The 21,621-nt window shown below is 45.8% G+C and overlaps 1 protein-coding gene across 5 annotated transcripts; it reads right to left on the bottom strand.

Moving 5' to 3' along the window:
• Window positions 1–297: 297 nt before the first annotated feature.
• Window positions 298–15,503, bottom strand: LOC142918202 (heterogeneous nuclear ribonucleoprotein L-like). Of its 5 annotated transcripts, none has more exons than XM_076062326.1 (13): window positions 15,124–15,498; window positions 13,154–13,272; window positions 10,660–10,897; window positions 10,193–10,278; window positions 9,965–10,061; window positions 8,458–8,527; window positions 5,138–5,224; window positions 4,410–4,657; window positions 3,933–4,054; window positions 3,052–3,253; window positions 2,423–2,480; window positions 1,500–1,595; window positions 298–1,041 (listed from the first exon to the last, which is right to left on the bottom strand). In XM_076062326.1, the coding sequence occupies exons 1-13, from the start codon at window positions 15,376–15,378 to the stop codon at window positions 986–988; spliced, it is 1,734 nt and encodes a 577-aa protein (XP_075918441.1). In that variant the 5' UTR covers window positions 15,379–15,498; the 3' UTR covers window positions 298–985. The 5 variants fall into 5 exon arrangements, with proteins under 5 accessions (XP_075918441.1, XP_075918442.1, XP_075918443.1 ...); XM_076062327.1 differs by having other exon boundaries at window positions 15,154–15,497; XM_076062328.1 differs by lacking the exon at window positions 13,154–13,272 and having other exon boundaries at window positions 10,660–10,875; window positions 15,154–15,496.
• Window positions 15,504–21,621: the final 6,118 nt, after the last annotated feature.

Below are 21,621 nucleotides of genomic sequence, written 5' to 3'. Positions count from 1 at the left end.
CACTCATTCACGCAGTCACTCACCTAGCCACCCACAGTCACTCATTCACTCACTCACCTAGCCACCCACACACTCAGTCACTCACCTAGCCACCCACACACTCAGTCACTCATTCACTCAGTCACTCACCTAGCCACCCACACACTCATTCACTCAGTCACTCACCTAGCCACCCACACACTCAGTCACTCAGTCACTCACCTAGCCACCCACACACTAGTCACTCACCTACCCTATGCCCAACTTCCTTCATGTCTCCACGCTCATGTTCAATCGATTCCAGTTCGATGTCAAACATGCATCTCTCCATACTTTTATTTTCAAACACTGTTCTATTTTCTCTTGGGGTTTATATTTGCAAGCGTATTAACCTGCTAAATACACGCACTGTACAGAATGCCAACCCATGTTTTTCAATGGGATTTTCAATGAGTCGGGGTATATTTTTACCAGCCCCCCCCAAAAGGGTCTCTTTGGCATTTATTTCAGAGCTCTCCGTTATGAAATTAAATGGGCAATATTAGTGCCATGGGCTACAGCAAGAAAGGAGCATCACTCGTGGTGGGAGCAAAAACTTTGGCTATGAGCAAGTTGAGAACCCCCCCAAATTGTAAATTAATTGGAGCCGCTAAAGTTACGGCACCCGAGGACTGCCAAGTGAAATCTGGTTTGGGGCTCATGGACAAAATAGCAATGCACACGGCAGACAAACTCGGCAGGTTAAGGAGACTAATCATAATTATTTTAATTTCAACATTCTTCATTTCCACTGCGACCTTTAAAATCTTTCGGTACAGTCAATATAGAAATCTAAATTAATCCTCCAAAAAATGACAACTAAAATGTAAACGCGTCAATTGCACTTTCGACCTATACCCACGGTTAACTTTCAACAAGAGTGATGGGACATTCACAAATAGTACACAAAGTGACAATGATGTTGACACCGACGTTCAATACGGCATGAAACATGTTGAGTTGTCTTCTATGAAGGCTGGGCAGTGGAGAAGCACAGTTTGAGGGTGTAGAGGTATGGAACATCTGAGAAAATAAAAACAGGGGAGCCACATGACGTCTTCACTGGAGCACACAAAAACTTAAAACAATGAAGCAATTCTTAGGAGGGTCTTTGTCGATGTCAACAAACTCGTTCAGGGAGCTAAGATAACGTTGAGTTGTGATAAGTGAAAGTGCTTGGCTATGTCAACTTTCAATTCCATTCTGTATATGCAAAGAACAACAACGAAATCCAAATCGCCCATAAATAACAACCTGTTAATATATAATATAACAATCTACAACTGCTTTCGCTTCCTGCAATTTCACCCAAGGCTGCTAGGCAGCCAGTGTACACAGATGGTGCTATGGTAATAACAAGCGCCCCCCCCAAATCTGAACATTAGGTGCTCAACAGAGCGTACGACCAAAGATTTGCCGATAATGCAGCCCCGCTTCAATGTCATCGCACCAACACAAATGGCCAACACCCCACAACTTACTTGCGTTCTTCAGGGGGTGATGGTTAATGCACGCCAGAGCCTCCATGGCATCGTTCTTGGTCTCCCACTCCATCAGGCCGGACACGCTCCTATCGGCTGGACACGTGGACGGACCGTCGCTCATAGAGTCATTTGGGTCGTGTAAAACGCAACACCCTTCGCCATTTTGATTTAAAGCTTTCGTGACTGCAGGGATTCATATTCTTGGTTCTTTCGGTAAAGTCACCACCACGTAGAAGGGAAACAATAAAATAATAAAAATATAAAATAAAATTCTCACGACGTTTCGACTGCAACACAAGCAATCATCATCAGGTGTGAAAACCACAGCAAGAAAATTTTAAAAAAGTGGCGGTTATTTTTAACGTTAGCACCACGGAGAGCGATTTGGCAGTTGTTCAGATGGACGAGTCCATCTATGTTCTGAAAAGAGGAGGGGGGAGACGAAAATAATGGATGCGGTCTGAAAGCCACCGTAAGCGTGAACAATCAATTAAGACCCGAAATGGTTTATCAAATCCTTCCAATGATTGCTAAGCCAGAATCAATCTTCTCGGTTGAAATTGTCTGTGTTTGTATATATTTATTATTTTGTTGTTTCCCTTCTACATGACTTTACCTAAAGAAGCCGTGTTTAAAGGATGGTGTCAGTCGTCGGTGAATTTCTGCAGCAGGAAGGCTTCAGTCCGATGCCTTGGCTACGCTAACACGCTTCAGTCAGCTTGGGCGCGAGTGAATAGCAAGGACTGCTCTCGGGAGAGAATTTCTCACAGGGTTTCTTGAGCATGGCCTCATAGCACACGTTGCAGATCATCTGGTGTCGTGCTGTAAATCAAGCGACGATTGCATGGAGAATACAGTACACGATTTATTCTGTGCCGTGACACGTAAGATAAATAATAAACATACTTTGCGGGACTTACTTTTTCCAGAAAACACTTTGAAAGAGCGGGGCCTCGCAATCGACATTTCGTCGCACAGCTGCGGGGACAGAACGGGCGGCGTTCACGTTATAGTTGGTAACAGTTAACGTGCACCAATCCCGTTTTCCATTTTTAAATTTACATTCGCCAGCTTTGGAGCAGTCTTTCAAAGTGCTCAGATTAGTGTGAACACCAAGCATAGACTCAGGGGGAATGCAACCATTTGCAGAAACAATGTCCAAAGACTGAAATGTAAAGCTTTCGAATACGAATGAATATGAATCGTAATGTATTAAACAGGACAAATTAACGCGAGGTGTTGTCTAGTCTGTAACAAAAAAGTCCCTTTGGAACATCGACTGCATTATTTATACATCTTATGTTTTAACCGCTGAAAGGAAACTACATTACACCATTTAACATTTGTCCCGTCACAGGAAACGTGTCATGGGCCACCACAAACTCCACAACATCAATAGGCTCATCTTAAAAACCCACGATTGTTTCACGTGCAAACTTTGGACTTGAATATTTATAAAAGCTTCACCTGGGAAAACTTTTAAAGAAACCGAACGCGCTCCCCTTCTGCGCTGCTGGCAGCAGGCTGAAGGGGCGGCGGGGGCACGGACCTGCGCGAACATCTCGGCCGTGATGTCCGTGGGTGCGTTGAAGAAGTGCAGCACCGCGGTGGGACGCTGGTTGCGGTTCTTCGCCGCCTTCTCGCTGTCGGCATAGCGGTGGTTGCGAGAACCTGTGTAGTCCCTGTAGCTGTCGGTGCCGTCCGGCAGCTCGAACGCCTGGCCCGGCACAATCGACCGCTGCCTCGACACGCTGCCGAGACGAGGGCGGAAGGGAGGGAATAGCGCGAAGAAACTGTTTTTAGTTTTTATTTTATCACGTTCCAAATTTCATGTGCTCTTTGGTTCGATTCGGTAAAGTCACGTGGGTAAAAAATAAAATAACAAAAAATCACGACGTTTCGGCCACAACACAAGTGGCCTTCATCAGGTGAAGGGACCGGACTGTCCAGAGGACAGCGTTGGAGTGAAGACAGCAAGCCCAGGTCGCGTCCTTTAAGCTTGTTGTCGCGGCATCTTTTGAGGAAGGTCAGCGTCTCGATGAGCTTTGACTTCTTGTCCCGTTGTCTGTTGAAAGCTCTAACAGATAGGTGAAAGCCCTCCCCGTAGAGCTTCAAATCTAGAATCCAAATTTCACGTTCGCTATTTCAATAAAGGCCCTCCCCGTAAAGCTTCAAATCTAGAATCCAAATTTCATGTTCGCCACTTCAATAAAGGCTCTGGACAGCAAGTAATCGGGGTCCTCGTGAGCTGTGTGACAAGTGTTTCGTTCACGGTATTCATCAGCTCTCTTTTTCACCGTCCTAAAATTTCGTCACTTGCACTAAATATTTACTAAAGTGTCTTCCCTAAAGAGAAAGCAGTATCCAATTACATTAACAGGATATGACGAGTTACATTTACCAATTTAACACGGGAACAAAAAGGCTCACCAGAGGTTGATTTTATTTCCAAAGATCTGAGACATATTGAGGTGAAAAACCGCCCTGTGCACGGCGTACTGATCTCCCATCTCGACCATGGCGGCTCCCGGCTTGCTCTTCAGGAACTTAACCTACAAAAATAACAACCCGTAAGACGGTTCAGCATCGCGCAATCTTGCACGAAAATATCTACAAGTTTCGTTGTAACGCATTGTTGAAATGTGAAGTGTTGGCCGAGGGGCCATTAGAAAACATGCACAAAGAACACTTCGCATTGGGTACATTTTTGTAAAGAAAATGACCAAATGTGTATGTTGTCAATCGGTGAACAAATTTGGTCGTGTGAATCTCCCACTTTATATAACACGATCAGCGCACGACGTGCACCACACGCATGCGTACGCATTGCACCGCGGTTGAACCTTTGGAAGAAAAAAAACGGGGACTCATTTCAAAGCAGGTGCGCGCAACACCCAGCGAAGGCACCTTCTCCACGTCGCCGAAGAGGCAGAGGATGTTAAACACGCGGTCGCAGTTGAAGCGTTCGGCGTCCAAGTCGTACACAATGAGGACCTTGTTGTCGGCCTGCTGGTTCATCATGGCCTGCACGTGCTGGCCCTGGGTACCACCCAGGTTGCCCATTCCTCCCATGCCCATTCCTCCCCCACCGCCCATGCCCATGCCGTCGCCGCCAGATCCGTAGTCGACGCCCGGTGGCGATGGCTGCTGGTGGCCTGTGACGCAAATACACAAGAGGGGGAAACGCATCGTGAACAGCTGAAACTCTCTAAACTTCTCTGAAAAACAGATTTACCACAGCCATCATCCTACACACACGTGTGCCCTTTCCTATAAGATCAGGCAACCCAGGATTCACCACTCTACCCCTTGGAGACACTGGAAAACATTGGTCCAGAAGACTCAGTTGCCTAGGGAAGACTAAACTAGTTTTTATTTTAGGTTGAGGCCCACCAAGCTCTTATTCAGCATAGCTTGTTTTAAATACCCAATACATCTGATAACTGTTGGAAATATCGTCTCTTAAAACACAAAGCAACTCGTACGTTGCAATTGTTAACCGCAAAAAAAGGTTTTTAGGATGCACCTTAACACTAATTCCAAATAAGAAATGTTCTCAACAGGCAGCAGGTTCTTTCAATCTGACAGCAAGCTGAAGGAAACCGAAATTACAGCATTCGCAACAAAGGGATTACCTCCACAGTCGCCACCACCGCAAGCGTGTGCTTTGGGATGTTCGCCAAGGAGAGACGTTTGCTTCGCTGGCATCACTGCATTGCCCTCTGAAAACAACAAAAAAACGATCACCAAATTCACCCACGGGAAACATAAGCGCTCACTGCTGCACAAAATATGACAATCCAAAAAATTAATTCTGCACCCAGAACATTCACACTACCAACACATTAAGAAATTCCGGGCACACTCCACAAGGGGGCGCGCTGCGTCTGCCCATAAAACAATCGGCGGTATTTTAAAAATGCAGATTTCACACGGCACAACATAAATAACGAGTGCCATACAAAATACAGCGCGTAAAGAAATGCTCATCGCAAGAAGAAGAAAAAAACAAAATTTATTGGAGGTGTACAGATGCACGCGACAAATTGTTCCGAGGTGCGGCGTCAGCGAGTGTCCGTGGTTGCCGCCTGCGATGCCCGCTCGTTTCTTACCCAGTCTACGCTTCGACGGGAACACAAAGTTGCCCAGAGTCGGGCGGCGGCTGACGACCCATCGCGAGGAGGATGCAACAGAAAGGCCGGCACCTTCTTTCCTGCGCCAACAGCAGTCACACTCGGCACAAACGGACCCCCCCGCGTTGTCCGTGCCACCGCACCTCTCGCTCTCCGGCGACCCTTTTTGGTTTGGGGCTTAAAATTGGGACGCTTGAAGTGGGCGACGGGGCCTTACGAACCTTTAAAATGAAAAAGATCGCCGCTTATAAACCGATGCGAAATGCGTTGTGTCTGGCATCTGCAATGTCAAAAGCCTCGTTTGCAAACAAAACTTTAGCAAGGCAGTCTAAACGTACGAGCGTGGAGGTAAATTCTCACCAACGGAGCGATTTTAAGCCCCAAACGCATCGGCACGCATTCCGTTCGGCTTATTTCCAAGTCCCGTTCGCGGTGAATGCGGGCTTTCGTCGCTCCCAGCTTCTTCGCGGCGGTTCCGGTGCTTTGCCGGTCTGTCAGCGCCGTGTCCCCCGGTGCCTGCGGCTGGACGCGGGTTATCCGATGGCCTCTGCCAAGCGGCACGTGGCGGTTGTGGTGCAGCGGATGCAGCGTGCTGCGCCGAGTGTTCCGTGACGTGGCGCTGCAGGCGTGGGGTGCGCGGGTCGGCCGTGCGTGTCACAGCGGTGGCGGCGTGTTGGTTGCTTGGTCCCTGGTGCCTCCCAAGTGCCGACGAGGATGTCGCCAATGTCGCCGTTCGTGTCGTCGCCGTTCACGTCGGTGGCTGTTGGCTGCCGGGCGCTTGATTGCTCGTGTGTTGCTTGCAAATTGCCTCCGTGTGCTTCTGTGTGCGGCAATGCTCGCAGATGCTCCTTGTAGCGTTGATGTTGGGAGTGAGGAAAATACTCTTCGAAGCGTTTACGGAAATTTGGCGATTAAATCAAACCGCACCGTGTCCCTGAAGCTCCCTTGATAAAGTGGCGAGACTTACCTCTTCGGAAACTAATATCTGTGCGTACACACAATGTACTCGGGACAAAGATACCATTTTCCTGTTCAGGCTCAATCGTACCAAATTAAAAGGGTTACTTTATAATAAGTGATATTTTCAATCGTAAATATCGGCTTTTCTGACATCCTCTAAGCTTCTCCGCTTAGTATCCAGACACCACATAATGCAGTCAAGGTTTCTCAACCCTACAAAATATAAAAACGCAACGTGCAATGTCCACCTCAAATATGCCAGTGAAAGTTGGCACCTACTTCTGATCCAACAGACACACACCCTGGTAAATCTAAATATAAAAGTAAAACCTTGGATTGCGAGTAACTTGGTCTGCAAGTGTTTTGCAAGACGAGCTAAAATTGTAAATAAATATTAACTTGATAAACGAGCGAGGTCTTGCAATACGAGCAGTGTACGTGTAGACACACTTTGTACTGCCGTGAGTCACGTGATCACACAACTGATAGACGAGTGCTTTGATGTACGAGCGCTTTGGATTACAAACACGTTCCCGGAACGAATTATGCTCGCAATGCAAGGTTTTACACTGTAGTGTAAAAATGCCCAGCCTTGATACACCCCGAACAACCGAGTACCCGCCCATGGGCCACATGCACTTGACGTTGGGAAAATCTTCAAAGCTGATCAAAATCTAAAACGCCACCAACTTAATGGCAATGTCTATCGCATGTCCAGTACCAGGGCAACAGCTTTAATGGTAACAAAAAAATTAATCCAATGGATTATTGAACACTCCAGCAGCCACATGCCTCCTTGTGAATCCTGTTCTTCACAACATTCACTTATACTGCCAAATTGTTCTGAAGGGTAAACTAGAAAAAACAAAGTACACGGGCACGAGTTTAAAACCAATCTGCCCAGAGTAAACTACGCAAGCTTAGCATGGGCTAAAAAAACACAAAGATTATTTAGTTATATGTTGCGCTAGCTGTTACTACCCGGCTTCGCCCGGGACTTGGATCCACCACGCCCGGCCGCCTTTGTCTCCCCAGTGGCGATGTTCACACACCACAGCAGTTACTCGTTTGAGGCTGAGTCGACCTAGGGGAGGCCCAGGACCGGTTAAAATAATCGTCACCGGTGGTGGCGGTGAACGGGAATCGAACTTGGGTCGCCGGGTTCGTAGCGCAGCGTAGCGCTAACCGCTACACTACGGGTCACGTGACAGATTTGACGTCACAGCTCACTTGCCGTGCAAAAAATAAATGCATTATCGAGCTCCCCCCCCCCCAAAAACAAAAGTGTATTTGTGTAATGTTTGCACGGTATACAGTCTGGAAAGTACCCACATGGCAAATTTCCAGTTTGTTGCATGTCGGGAAGTACGCTAAACATTTTGAACAGACACACATATTCACAACTTTGCCTTTTATATATATGGAGATGATAGGTATAAACGAAAATAACCTTGACCAGCTCTACACAATTGCAGTGATTGATACAAAAGAGGGGAATGGCGTTTCAAATAACTTCCTGTGACAACGACCAAGTTCTGTAGATTGTAAACAGTACACCAATGTGCTTCAAGACAACCAAGTGTCTGCAGGTGTGACATTTTTCTGCAACCAAAATCTCAAGTGCAGAAGCTGCATTATCCTCTTGAGAACGCTCCAAACTTCCCCCTCTACTTGGCCACTGATCTTCAAGTATAACACGGCGAAGCCGGCCGCGTACAGAAATAGTCAATGCCTGTTTCATCACGCCGTGCACACCCCTCCCCTTGCGTTAAAAACGTCACCCCCCCCCCCCACACACCGAGGGCTCACCACCACCAGCTGACGAGAGAGCGCGGCTCTGATATGCTCGATATTGGTCTTACCTTGCTTGAGGCCAGGGTTGGTGAAGTCCCAGGTCTCAGAGTCATTTTTAAACACATTCAGACGCGTCGCCTGTAAAGAGGACACAGCAGGGGGAAAAGATAAACATTATTCGTGGCCAGCATATAGGGCATAGATGCTGGGAAAAAATTATATAACTTTAGAACCTTCTTTGGTTCTTTCGGTAAAGTCTCCACGTAGAATGAGGATAAAAAAATAAAATAAAACAATAAAATTCTCACGACGTTTCGGCCACAACACAAGTGGCCTTCTTCAGGTGATAGGAACAAACCTGTCGTCCCGACCTTGTGTTGTGGCCGAAACGTCGTGATAATTTGATTGTTTTATTTTATTATTTTATTCTCATTCTACGTGGTGACTTTACCGAAAGAACCAAAGAAGATGAATCCTTGCAGTCACGAAAGCTTTAAATCGAAACTTTAGAACCATTTAAAATTTACAAGCATAATAATTATTAAGCGGTCATTACCCCCGAGACAATTACGGCACGCAACTTGCGGTGAAGCCGAGGTACTTAACGCAACCCTTAACTTCCTGGGAGATGAATGAATAAGAGCTGCCACACGTAGGAAGTCAACGATAAGCTAAACTTTCGCACCGTACGTAGCAAAAGCATGCTTATCGGAGTTGTGGGAAAACAGTGGCCTTCTGCCACCAGTTTTTTTTTTAAGATCACGTGTTGATTATCCCTCTTCGTTGGAACAAGCTCCCTTCGTGTTTGCAGATAAAAATCGCTATCCCTCGGTGGCCTATTTAAATTCGAAACTTGTTTAATTGCACAAGTTTGGCATGCTCTGCCTAACTCGGTATTATTTATTCGCAGTGTTCCTCGTGTACTGTAAAGCGTTAGCCTTGATCGTATACCTCAAAAATGTTGAAGTGCCATAACCCCGTTATGAAAATGATGCATTCGTTATTACTGTTCTGTAATTTTATTTCCTGCTAACAATGTAACATCTCCCCTCAGGTACTCTGCAGGTCTCGCAAAGCGGTCTATGGCTGAATGTTAATCACCCGTCACCAAATAAAATCGAATTAAAAACCAACTCTACCCTTCCCACTGGATGCGAATTTTCCATTAACTGGCTCAGGGCACTGGCTCAGATGAGAACCACCCTCACACGGTAATATCAATTGGGAAAAGTTTGACTTTAGACAACGGCAAGGATGCCCGTCATGCACAATGGGTTGTTGTAGGTTGTGGGGCTGTGTGGTGGGCAGCTGTAAAATCCATTGGGTGCATTGTATTTCTATGCTGCCACAATATATGCTACACTCCTTTACCCCGCACACAAGTCAAATAACCCCCACAACAGGCATCGAGTGCGGAAGCCCTCATCTAGCAATGAATTGCCGTGTGTATTCAGCATTATTTGCTCACCAAAGTGGTCAATTCAGTATATTAAATGAAATCTTTGGTCTGCGGGTGAAAAAAACCAGGTTGTGGTGCACACACTTGTGAATGTACAAAATATCGGTTGTACTTGCCCTCGCATACTCCACTATAAGAGTACAGCAGCCCGAATAGATGTCCGCTCCATTCAGAGATGAGTTCGCTCTTTCGGCGCTCTCAACCGAAACAAACGTGGCCAAAAATTAAGGAAAACACGACCATTTCATTTTAATAACAATACATTTAGCATCTCCAAAATAACACGTAAAATTACGTGAATGGCGGATATATCGTTACGGTTATGCATCTCGTTGAAAGGATATTCCACAAAGGCCTGCAGGCCATTCTTCCTGAAGATCACAATGCGTTGCAGAGGCCCAAATGGTTTGCAAATGTTGTAAAGCACATCCTGCAGGACCACATGGAGCACACAAACGCAGCGAGGTGATTTTGCACGCATTACCAAGTAAATTTGAAAAGCTTTTTTTCCAGTGAATTTTTAAGATCGAGCCATACAGGACATCAACGCTTTCCAAAATCAACATTAGGTCTATATATTGTTTTTTATTCAATGCCATTGGTAGACTTCGAAGCACAAACAAAAAACACGACTTCAATTGCCTCAAATGAACCAAAGGATCAATGTAATTTCCTTAGCAAAGCCATTCACTGTAATCCAAAACGGACATAATTTCACTCGTATAAATGAAACACGCGCGTGTGTGCATGGCACACCCGACAAACTATTCACACATTAATGTCCAGCTGCTGTAAGTGTAACAATGCCCACCGTGGTGATGGGGTAGATGGGGTTGAGGATGGTGAAGAGCAGGACGTGGTTGCTGTTGCCGTTGTCCCCCGGGACACCAGGGCGCCAAAGCTTCTGGCTGGTAGAGAAGTTAAAGTAGGCCGGCTGCCCACACACGTAGACGGAGCCCTTGGACAAGTAGTCGACGCAGCTGCAGGAGCTCTCCGGGTCTTCAAACTCCACCAGCGCCTGCCGCGTCTTGGGTATCATCACCACGTAGCTGCACGGAGGGAGCGATTCAAACGAGTGCCGTTATTCAAAGATGTGGCCGACTTTAAAACGCGTGCCTGTTGTTGTTAATGTTAAACACGAGGTTGGTCTGCTCCAAGTCACCTCATTTGATCTCAAGAAATGTTTCAATGCATGCAACGGAGTGGAGACTGGTTGGATGCAGGTTAGATGCCACGTCCCATTTCAGTTTGGCAGTGTAGTACGTTGCAATTGAATGTACTGTAAGAATATAATTATATTTAAAATACATCTTTAGGGTAATATAGTCTTCTTCTGTCGATGTATCACCTGACAAACGAAGCCTCTTCAAACGTACATAAACAAGGTACGTGTGTGCACCATTTCAATACGAGATATTAATTTTTAACACGGTTACTAATCACACTTGAACGTGTGCCGCTTTTGTCAGACGGCACAACAAAAGCAGCAGCGGCACTTTAATTCGGAGGGAATTCGTGACTTGGGAAAATTGAAAAACAAACGGTTTTTGTTTCGATTTAAAGCTTTCGTGACTGCAAGGATGAATCTTCTTTGGTTCTTTCGGTAAAGTCACCAACACGTAGAATGAGAATAAAATAATAAATTAATACAATAAAATAACACAATTCTCACGACGTTTCGGCCACAACACAAGTGGCCTTCATCAGGTGAAGGGACGAAACTGTCCCATTTCAGTTTGGCAGTCTCGTCCCTTCACCTGATGAAGGCCACTTGTGTTGTGGCCCAAAACGTCGTGAGAATTTTATCGTGTTATTTTAATTTTGATCGATTTATTATTTTATTCTCATTCTACGCCGTGGTGACTTTACCGAAAGAACCCCAAAGATGATGAAGCGGTTTTTGGTTGGTCACTTGAGGCTGTAAAGGCCCCGAGTAAGCCACGCCCGGCGTCGCCGATCACGCCGTGACGTGGGCAACGCCGCGCCCTCTCGTCCGCCGCCACACGCGGCCACGACTTTTTATTTACGGAAGTGGTTCTTGAGCTTTAATCTGCAGCCTTGCCACCCCCCCTTTGGTTCTCAATATTTTTTTTAAAACGTACAATGTTTATTAATTTAGAGGTTTGATGGAACAAAGTAGCGGTGCTTACGTGCCCGTGCTCAATGTGTTTCGATGATTTACCTTGTTAAAAATAATCTGGCACGTCTTGCGCCCCCAGAAAGGGCATCTCCCACCCCGTGCTTAAGAACCATCGAGTATTTTCGTGTTATGCAATTTCTTGAGTTGTCGAAGCGAAAATCGGTAATATTCGAATTTCCAAGGTCTACGTTCACTCCACGTCCGCAAACACCACCACCACAACAATAATAACAATAACAACAATAATAACAACAATAATAACAACAATAATAATAACAACAATAATAACACCAATAATAATAACAACTATAATAACAATAATCTTTGTTTTTTTCGGTAAAGTCACGTATAAATAAGAAATAATAAAATAACATAATAGCGTACGACGTTTCGGTTGCAACACAAGCAGCCATCATCAGGTACAGAAGAGCTAAATTTACGAGAGAGGGGAGACACATAACCTCAGATGTATACACAGACACCCAAGTAGGGGGAACTAACACCGACACAATAGGGGACACAGAGAGAGAAGCATACCAAACAGACAAGAGTTTAGCAGAATTTGGAAACCAAATAAAGCAACACAGACGGTCGGTCAAAACACAATTAACGCAAAGCCTGGTTGATTACGTTATTTCAAAGATTGCTAAATTGCAAGTTAAGTATGAAATTTAAGATACAGACGGCACACACACACATAGACATTAAAGTAGAGCGGACCAGCACAGGTACAAGCACACAGTGAAGTCGCCTTAAATAGGCAGAGAAGGCAAGGCTGAGAGACAATGGGACATATTAGCATGAGAAGGCAAGGCTGAGAGACAATGGGACATTTTAGCATCAGGTATGCATAGAGCAAAGTGGAGCACGGCAGCAAACATTCGGAAGCACCAAGACCGACACACAGGCAGAGACAGCACAGAGAAACAAATCCAAGCACAGACACAAAGGCAGATACACAAGCAGAGACAACACACAGACAACACAAGACAACACAAAGACAGACACAAAGATACAGACCTTATACCTCCCCGTAGAGGCGGTTTAAACTTGGTTCAAAGGTTTCGTGACTGCAGGAATTAATCTTTGGTGTTTTCGGTAAACAACAATAACAATAATACAGCTTCCTTCCCCATGCGGGCAACGGTCACCACCGACTGGTCACCTGACTAGGCCAAAGTGCCGCACGGCCTCCACGAGGTCCGACTCGAGGGCTGTGTCCAAGAGTCCCCGCACGTGAACCACAGCCGACGGTGGGGGCTTGTGTGGGTCCTCAAACGTGTCCTGTGCACGTCGGCAAGGAAGCAAACTCAACACGACTATTGTGCAAAGCTGTTGTTTCCTCCTATACCGAGAAGACAGTTTTCAGTTTCATTTATTTGGTATAGCCCTGTGAGCCATTCGGCTCTTGAATCGGGTGCAACCGCAACAAACAAAAACATGAACAAGAAAAACATCTTACAGTGATTATGTGACTGTGCAAACAGAAAATCCAGGAAAAATCAGCAAAATAATCCTTGAAATAGCACCGTACACCAACGCTGTGTGCAAAAATCCCAGTGGGATGCAAGTCAAACAACAACAACAACCACAAGACAACTTAGATTAAGGCCATCAGTCTAACTCCGTACTACAACAAAACAAACATGGCCAAACCATAAAACTTTTTCAAAATCACCAAAATAAAGCCACGGCTAACATCGCCGGCAAGTGATATCGGAGCAGATGCAGACACTTGCATTAAAGGGGTTTTTAAATCTGCATCCGTTTGGCAAAAAATGGCCATAGCTCAGTGCCATCATTTCAGTAATCGCTAAGAACGTTCGCGAGTTTAACTTTAAATCTAAACGGCCCTCGAGTTACAAACTCTGGAACTCGCATCCCCCACCGCCAGGTGCGCTTTTGTAGACGCTGTAAAGTTTTATTATTCCGCAAAGTTTTTAATCACATTGGGGAGGGTCGAAGAGCTACCCCACGACGCCATCGCGTGGGACATTTAACACATCGGTATTTTAACTTAATTAGTATTTTAACTTTTGATTTAAAGCTTTCGTGACTGCAGGGATTAATATTCTTGGTTCTTCCGGTAAAGTCACCACGTAGAAGGGAAACAATAAAATAATAAAAATATAAAACAATACAATTCTCACGACGTTTTGACTGCAACACAAGAAGCAATCATCGTCAGGTGTGAAAACCACAGCAAGAAAATTTGAATAAAAGTGGCGTTTTTTTAACGTCAGCACCACGGAGAGCGATTTGAGAGTTTGTTCAGATGGACGAGTCCATCTATGTTCTGAAAAGAGGAGGGGGGAGACGAAAATAATGGATGCGGTCTGAAAGCCACCGTAAGCGTGAACAATTAAGACCCGAAATGGTTTAACAAATCCTTCCAATGATTGCTAAGCCAAAATCCATCTTCTCGGTTGAAATTGTCTCTGTGCTTGTATATGTGGATAGCCTCATGAACGAATCTCTCCTGGAAGGCAATGTTTTTATTCGTGGTCCGCCAGGAAGTGTCTAACTGTGTTGTTGGCCTGACTGGATGTGCTTCACATAATGTTGTTTCAGGTTTGTTGAATTCTCGTCTCTCATCTTTTGCTGTATTTACCTCCGTGATTTGTTCTTGACACCTGATGAAGATCGCTTGCGTTGTGATCGAAACGTCGTGATTGTTTTTTTAAATATAATTTAATTGTATTTCTACATACGTGACTTTACCGAAAAAAACAATGAGTAATGTTTTTATTGTTTCATATTTTTATTATTTTAGTTCAGTGCAAAGAGAATACACACCCTTAGAAGAGAAAACGCCGTCTAAAAAAATTACACTGGAAATAGCCCAAAGTGTTAACGAACACGAAATCCACGTTTACCAAAACGCGTTTTACTGAACGTAAGCAGAGCCTAGCGATGCTGTGGTCCGCGTGGTCCATCCCCAACACCAACAACGAGAAGCTCTTCGCAACGGCACTGGAATCTGCGAGTTACAAAGCTAAACAATCACGTTAAATAATATAAACACGGCTGGTGGTGGTGGTGGCACGTCGCCTGAGTGAAGCCTCTGGCCCAGGCCTCACAACGAGGCTCTGGGCGAGGAGGAGTAAAATAAACATCTTCTCGTTATAAAAACACCTCGTCAAGTCGCTCGTCACTGACGCTCACCATCGCGCCCGCCTGGACGCGGTCGTTGCCTTCGCCATTGACTCCCAGGCGCTTGGCCGCGTGCCGGGCGGCGGAGGCGGCGGCGGTGGTCAACATCGTGATGGCGTGGAGCGCCGGAGGGAATCGATTCGCGATCTTGTCGCTCGAAAACGACGCCCGCGCGGATCGCCGAGCGTCAGCGGCAGCAGCGGGCGGCGGCGGCGGGGCGATTCCAACGCGTGACATCGATTCTCGGATCGATGTGGCCTCTGGCGATGTTCGCGCGGCTTGGTGTGACCCCACAGCCACTCGTCACGTGACGCCTCTCTCGGCCGACTGGGGCCGGCGACGGAGATCTGAAGCAGTCGTGGGCCTCCCCCTAGGTCGGACTCGGACTACAATTAAATTTGATTATATTTTTATAATATTAAATAAATAATAATAAATGATAAATAATAATAAATGATAAATAAAAATAATCAAATTTGATTATTGTAAAAGCATTATAAATAAATAAAAAAATCCAATAATCACATTTTATTACTTTTAAATAAGAATAAATAAAAACCACATTTTATTATTTTTTAAATAAGATTAAATAAATAAAAAACATACATTAAAATAATAAAATGTGATTGTTTAAAATAATAAAGAAATATACATTATAAGTTAAAATAATCAAATTGGATTATTTTTCAATAATAATGATTAAATAATAAAATAATTGACCTATTTCGATCACTTTTACATAATAAATAAAGGCAGAAATATTTAATTAATAATTTAGCCTTTCTTTATAACCACAAATAATCACATTTGATTATTTTAAATAATAAGTAAATAAAATTTCGTTTAAAATGTAACTAATCAAATTTGATTATATTTAAATAAGAATAAATAAATAAAAATAATGAAATCTGATTATTATATGAATTAAAAAAAGAGGGATGACATTGTCATCCTCTCAGCCGACAAGGTCAATGCCACTGTCATCATGGATAAAATAGAATATAACAACAAAATTAAAGAATTACTCAATGATGGTAGCTATACAAAAATAAAAAGAGATCCCACCAACAGCCTCGTCATACAAACCAAAATCATTTCTGATTCAACCACATTAATTGATCAAACCAAACAGTTCTCGTTGAAACCTTCTGCTGCCAGGCCACCAAGATTATACGGCTTACCAAAAATACATGAAGTAGCACCCTTCGTCCCATCGTCTCTACTACAGTGAGGGAAAAAAGTATTTGATCCCCCGCTGATTTTGTACGTTTGCCCACTGACTCAACACTGCCCATAGACTCAACACTGCACCATAGACTCAACACTGCACCACCATAGACTCAACACTGTACCATAGACTCAGCACTGCACCATAGACTCAACACCGCACCATAGACTCAACACTGCCCATAGACTCAACACTGCACCATAGACTCAACACTGCACCATAGACTCAACACTGCACCATAGACTCAACACTGCACCATAGATTCAACACTGCCCATAGACTCAACACTGCCCATAGACTCAACACTGCCCATATACTCAACACTGCACCATAGACTCAACACTGCACCATAGACTCAGCACTGCACCATAGACTGAGCACTGCACCATAGACTCAACACTACACCATAGACTCAGCACTGCACCATAGACTCAGCACTGCACCATAGACTCAACACTGCACAATAGACTCAGCACTGTACCATAGACTCAGCACTGCACCATAGACTCAGCACTGCACCATAGACTCAACACTGCACCATAGACTCAGCACTGCACCATAGACTCAGCACTGTACCATAGACTCAACACTGCACCATAGACTCAACACTGCACCATAGACTCAACACTGCCCATAGACTCAACACTGCACCATAGACTCAACACCGCACCATAGACTTAACACTGCCCACTGACTCAACACTGCACCATAGACTCAACACTGCCCATAGACTCAGCACTGCACCATAGACTCAGCACTGCACCATAGACTCAACACTGCACCATAGACTCAACACCGCACCATAGACTCAACACTGCCCACTGACTCAACACTGCACCATAGACTCAACACTACACCATAGACTCAACACTGCCCATAGGGGGATCCCTGCCTAGGGGTGTGAGGGGTCAAGGGGATCCCTGCCTAGGGGGTGTGAGGGGTCAAGGGGATCCCTGCCTAGGGGGTGTGAGGGGTCAAGGGGATCCCTGCCTAGGGGGTGTGAGGGGTCAAGGGGATCCCTGCCTAGGGGGTGTGAGGGGTTTTACTGGCACGAAGTTTTCGCCGAGGCTTCGCGGTCCGCCCCTCAAGGCCGCTGTAACTTTATTGACACCACGCGGTTCCTGTAACTTTATTGACACCACGTGGTGTCTGTAACTTTATTGACACCACGTGTGTCACTGTGTGTCGCTGTGTCACTGTGTACACTGTGTGTGTGTACACTGTGTCACTGTGTGTGTGTACACTGTGTGTGTACACTGTGTGTGTGTACACTGTGTGTGTGTACTGTGTGTCACTGTGTGTACACTGTGTGATGTACTGTGTGTCACTGTGTGTGTGTCGCTGTGTGTCACTGTGTGTGGGGAGCGATAGTGTAGCGGTTAGCGCGCTGCGCTATGAACCTGGCGACCCGGGTTCGATTCCCGCTCACGGCCAACACCAGTGACGATTATCTGAACCGGTCCCGGGCTTCCCCTAGGTCGACTCAGCCTAAAATGAGTACCTGGTGCGGTGTGTAAACATTGCCACTAGGGAGACAAAGGCGGTCGGGCGTGGTGCTGGCCACCCACCCCCTCGTGTACCGTTCAGGCCTTCATAGGTGCTCGCTAACAGCACTTGCCCCTACAGTCTAAGGCTATATGGGGGATCTTCAGCAGTTTCTATTGCTGTGGTTGTCCCACCTGATGACGATTGCTTGTGTTGTGATCTAAACGCCGTGATCTGTTATGTTTCTACCCACGTGGTGACTTTACCGAAATAACTCAAGAGTGTGGATTCCTGCAGTCACGACAGCTTCGAATCAAGATTACCTACAAACAACACAACTGAGATGACGAAAAAAGTATTTGATCCCCCGCTGATTTTGTACGTTTGCCCACTGACTCAACACTGCCCATAGACTCAACACTGCACCATAGACTCAACACTGCACCACCATAGACTCAACACTGTACCATAGACTCAGCACTGCACCATAGACTCAACACCGCACCATAGACTCAACACTGCCCATAGACTCAACACTGCACCATAGACTCAACACTGCACCATAGACTCAACACTGCACCATAGACTCAACACTGCACCATAGATTCAACACTGCCCATAGACTCAACACTGCCCATAGACTCAACACTGCCCATATACTCAACACTGCACCATAGACTCAACACTGCACCATAGACTCAGCACTGCACCATAGACTCAGCACTGCACCATAGACTCAACACTACACCATAGACTCAGCACTGCACCATAGACTCAGCACTGCACCATAGACTCAACACTGCACAATAGACTCAGCACTGTACCATAGACTCAGCACTGCACCATAGACTCAGCACTGCACCATAGACTCAACACTGCACCATAGACTCAACACTGCACCATAGACTCAGCACTGCACCATAGACTGAGCACTGCACCATAGACTCAACACTACACCATAGACTCAGCACTGCACCATAGACTCAGCACTGCACCATAGACTCAACACTGCACAATAGACTCAGCACTGTACCATAGACTCAGCACTGCACCATAGACTCAGCACTGCACCATAGACTCAACACTGCACCATAGACTCAGCACTGCACCATAGACTCAGCACTGTACCATAGACTCAACACTGCACCATAGACTCAACACTGCACCATAGACTCAACACTGCCCATAGACTCAACACTGCACCATAGACTCAACACCGCACCATAGACTTAACACTGCCCACTGACTCAACACTGCACCATAGACTCAACACTGCCCATAGACTCAGCACTGCACCATAGACTCAGCACTGCACCATAGACTCAACACTGCACCATAGACTCAACACCGCACCATAGACTCAACACTGCCCACTGACTCAACACTGCACCATAGACTCAACACCACACCATAGACTCAACACTGCCCATAGGGGGATCCCTGCCTAGGGGTGTGAGGGGTCAAGGGGATCCCTGCCTAGGGGGTGTGAGGGGTCAAGGGGATCCCTGCCTAGGGGGTGTGAGGGGTCAAGGGGATCCCTGCCTAGGGGGTGTGAGGGGTCAAGGGGATCCCTGCCTAGGGGGTGTGAGGGGTTTTACTGGCACGAAGTTTTCGCCGAGGCTTCGCGGTCCGCCCCTCTAGGCCGCTGTAACTTTATTGACACCACGCGGTTCCTGTAACTTTATTGACACCACGTGGTGTCTGTAACTTTATTGACACCACGTGTGTCACTGTGTGTCGCTGTGTCACTGTGTACACTGTGTGTGTGTACACTGTGTCACTGTGTGTGTGTACACTGTGTGTGTACACTGTGTGTGTGTACACTGTGTGTGTGTACTGTGTGTCACTGTGTGTACACTGTGTGATGTACTGTGTGTCACTGTGTGTGTGTCGCTGTGTGTCACTGTGTGTGGGGAGCGATAGTGTAGCGGTTAGCGCGCTGCGCTATGAACCTGGCGACCCGGGTTCGATTCCCGCTCACGGCCAACACCAGTGACGATTATCTGAACCGGTCCCGGGCTTCCCCTAGGTCGACTCAGCCTAAAATGAGTACCTGGTGCGGTGTGTAAACATTGCCACTAGGGAGACAAAGGCGGTCGGGCGTGGTGCTGGCCACCCACCCCCTCGTGTACCGTTCAGGCCTTCATAGGTGCTCGCTAACAGCACTTGCCCCTACAGTCTAAGGCTATATGGGGGATCTTTGTATCTTTGTTTTTGTCACTGTGTGTGTCGCTGTGTCACTGTTTGTGTACACTGTGTGTGTACACTGTGTGTGTAGACTGTGTGTGTGTACACTGTGTGTATACACTGTGTGTGTGTACACTGTGTGTGTACACTGTGTTTGTGTACACTGTGTGTGTGTACACTGTGTGTGTACACTGTGTATGTGTACACTATGTGTGTATACACTGTGTGTGTGTACACTGTGTGTGTACACTGTGTATACACTGTGTGTGTACACTGTGTGTGTGTACTGTGTGTACACTGTATGTGTGTATACACTGTGTGTGTGTACACTGTTTGTGTCCGCATTGAACCGAACCCCCGGCAAGGCCATCCACTTAACGTTGAGAGAAAATTCACACGAAATGTCCTTTTCAACGAAGTCTTCCAGATGTAAATTGATACAAGCTTTTAATGAAGAAATAAAATCATCTAATTCAAAACACAACACAATTCAAAGATGCTTCATTTTAAAACTTCAAAACGGAGCATGGGGTACTTGCGTGAATGCGTCCTTCGTGTGCAAATGTTGTGACTTTCCTGGCCTGAAGGCCGTCAATGTGTTGGACCCTTATTGGTGCACAGCGTCTCAACAACAGCAGTGGGGTTTGCTTCAACCGATAGGTACGAACATCCAGACGTCAATCAGCAAGGAGCATTTATAGTCCTAGCTAGACAAAATCTACGTCAACACGTAAGACAAAACTACAATTCGTGTTGTAGAGAATGTACCTCCTCCTATACGTGTAACTTTTAAGTGGTATGCCTTGTAACTGATAAATGATCCGAGCGTGCTCCCTATTTCAAAGACAATGAGTTGCTCCAGAGGCAGACGCTTTGTGAAACACAAAAGTACCCTTTGACCTGTATCACAAGAACAACGGGTCTCACCCGAGTTATCTGTACAGGTTACTTCCAAAACACACACACACACTTTGTCCTAACATCACTTATTCAATGTTTGACCCTCAGATAAAATGTTACATTTACGCGCACAATCAGACAAGTATTAATTCTAAATTATTGACGGGCATATTAACAACATTGAATTACTGCAGCGAAATTGACTGCATCACGTTAAATCGTATTAACAAGAAGTTATTTTACAAATACGCACCGTCTACTTAACAGTGTATGTACAACGTACTATTGTTGCGTCATTCAAAACGAGTAGGCCGTTGCATGCTGGCGTCTGGGTCAAAATGTATCAAATTCTAAACATTACGCTACAAATAATAGATCACGGCGTTTCGATGGCAACACAAGCAATCGTCATCAGGTGGGACAAGCACAGCAGCAAGAAGAAGAAACTGCTGGAGTAGGCGCCTACTACTTCAGCAGTTTCTATTGCTGTGGTTGTCCCACCTGATGACGATTGCTTGTGTTGTGATCTAAACGCCGTGATCTGTTATGTTTCTACCCACGTGGTGACTTTACCGAAATAACTCAAGAGTGTGGATTCCTGCAGTCACGACAGCTTCGAATCAAGATTACCTACAAACAACACAACTGAGATGACGCATCAATCATCGCCCCCTACTGAC

This window comes from Petromyzon marinus, unplaced genomic scaffold, assembly GCF_048934315.1.
Source record: "Petromyzon marinus isolate PM22_M1 ecotype Great Lakes invasive population unplaced genomic scaffold, UKy_Petmar_22M1.pri1.0 PM_G_Scaffold_57, whole genome shotgun sequence".
Taxonomy (NCBI): domain Eukaryota; kingdom Metazoa; phylum Chordata; class Hyperoartia; order Petromyzontiformes; family Petromyzontidae; genus Petromyzon; species Petromyzon marinus.
The sequence above is the reverse complement of the archived record's forward strand: the minus strand, read 5'-3'. Positions and strand labels throughout refer to the sequence as shown.

Bases quoted from the DNA above. Each gene is read 5' to 3' on its own strand.
- LOC142918202 (XM_076062326.1), bottom strand. From the start codon at position 15,378: ATGTCACGCGTTGGAATCGCCCCGCCGCCGCCGCCCGCTGCTGCCGCT. The intron at 13,273-15,123 runs GTGTTTTTATAA...CGACGTGCACAG, and splicing joins GTGACGAGCGACTTGACGAG to GACACGTTTGAGGACCCACA. The intron at 1,042-1,499 runs GTAAGTTGTGGG...TTATTTTCTCAG, and splicing joins TCACCCCCTGAAGAACGCAA to ATGTTCCATACCTCTACACC.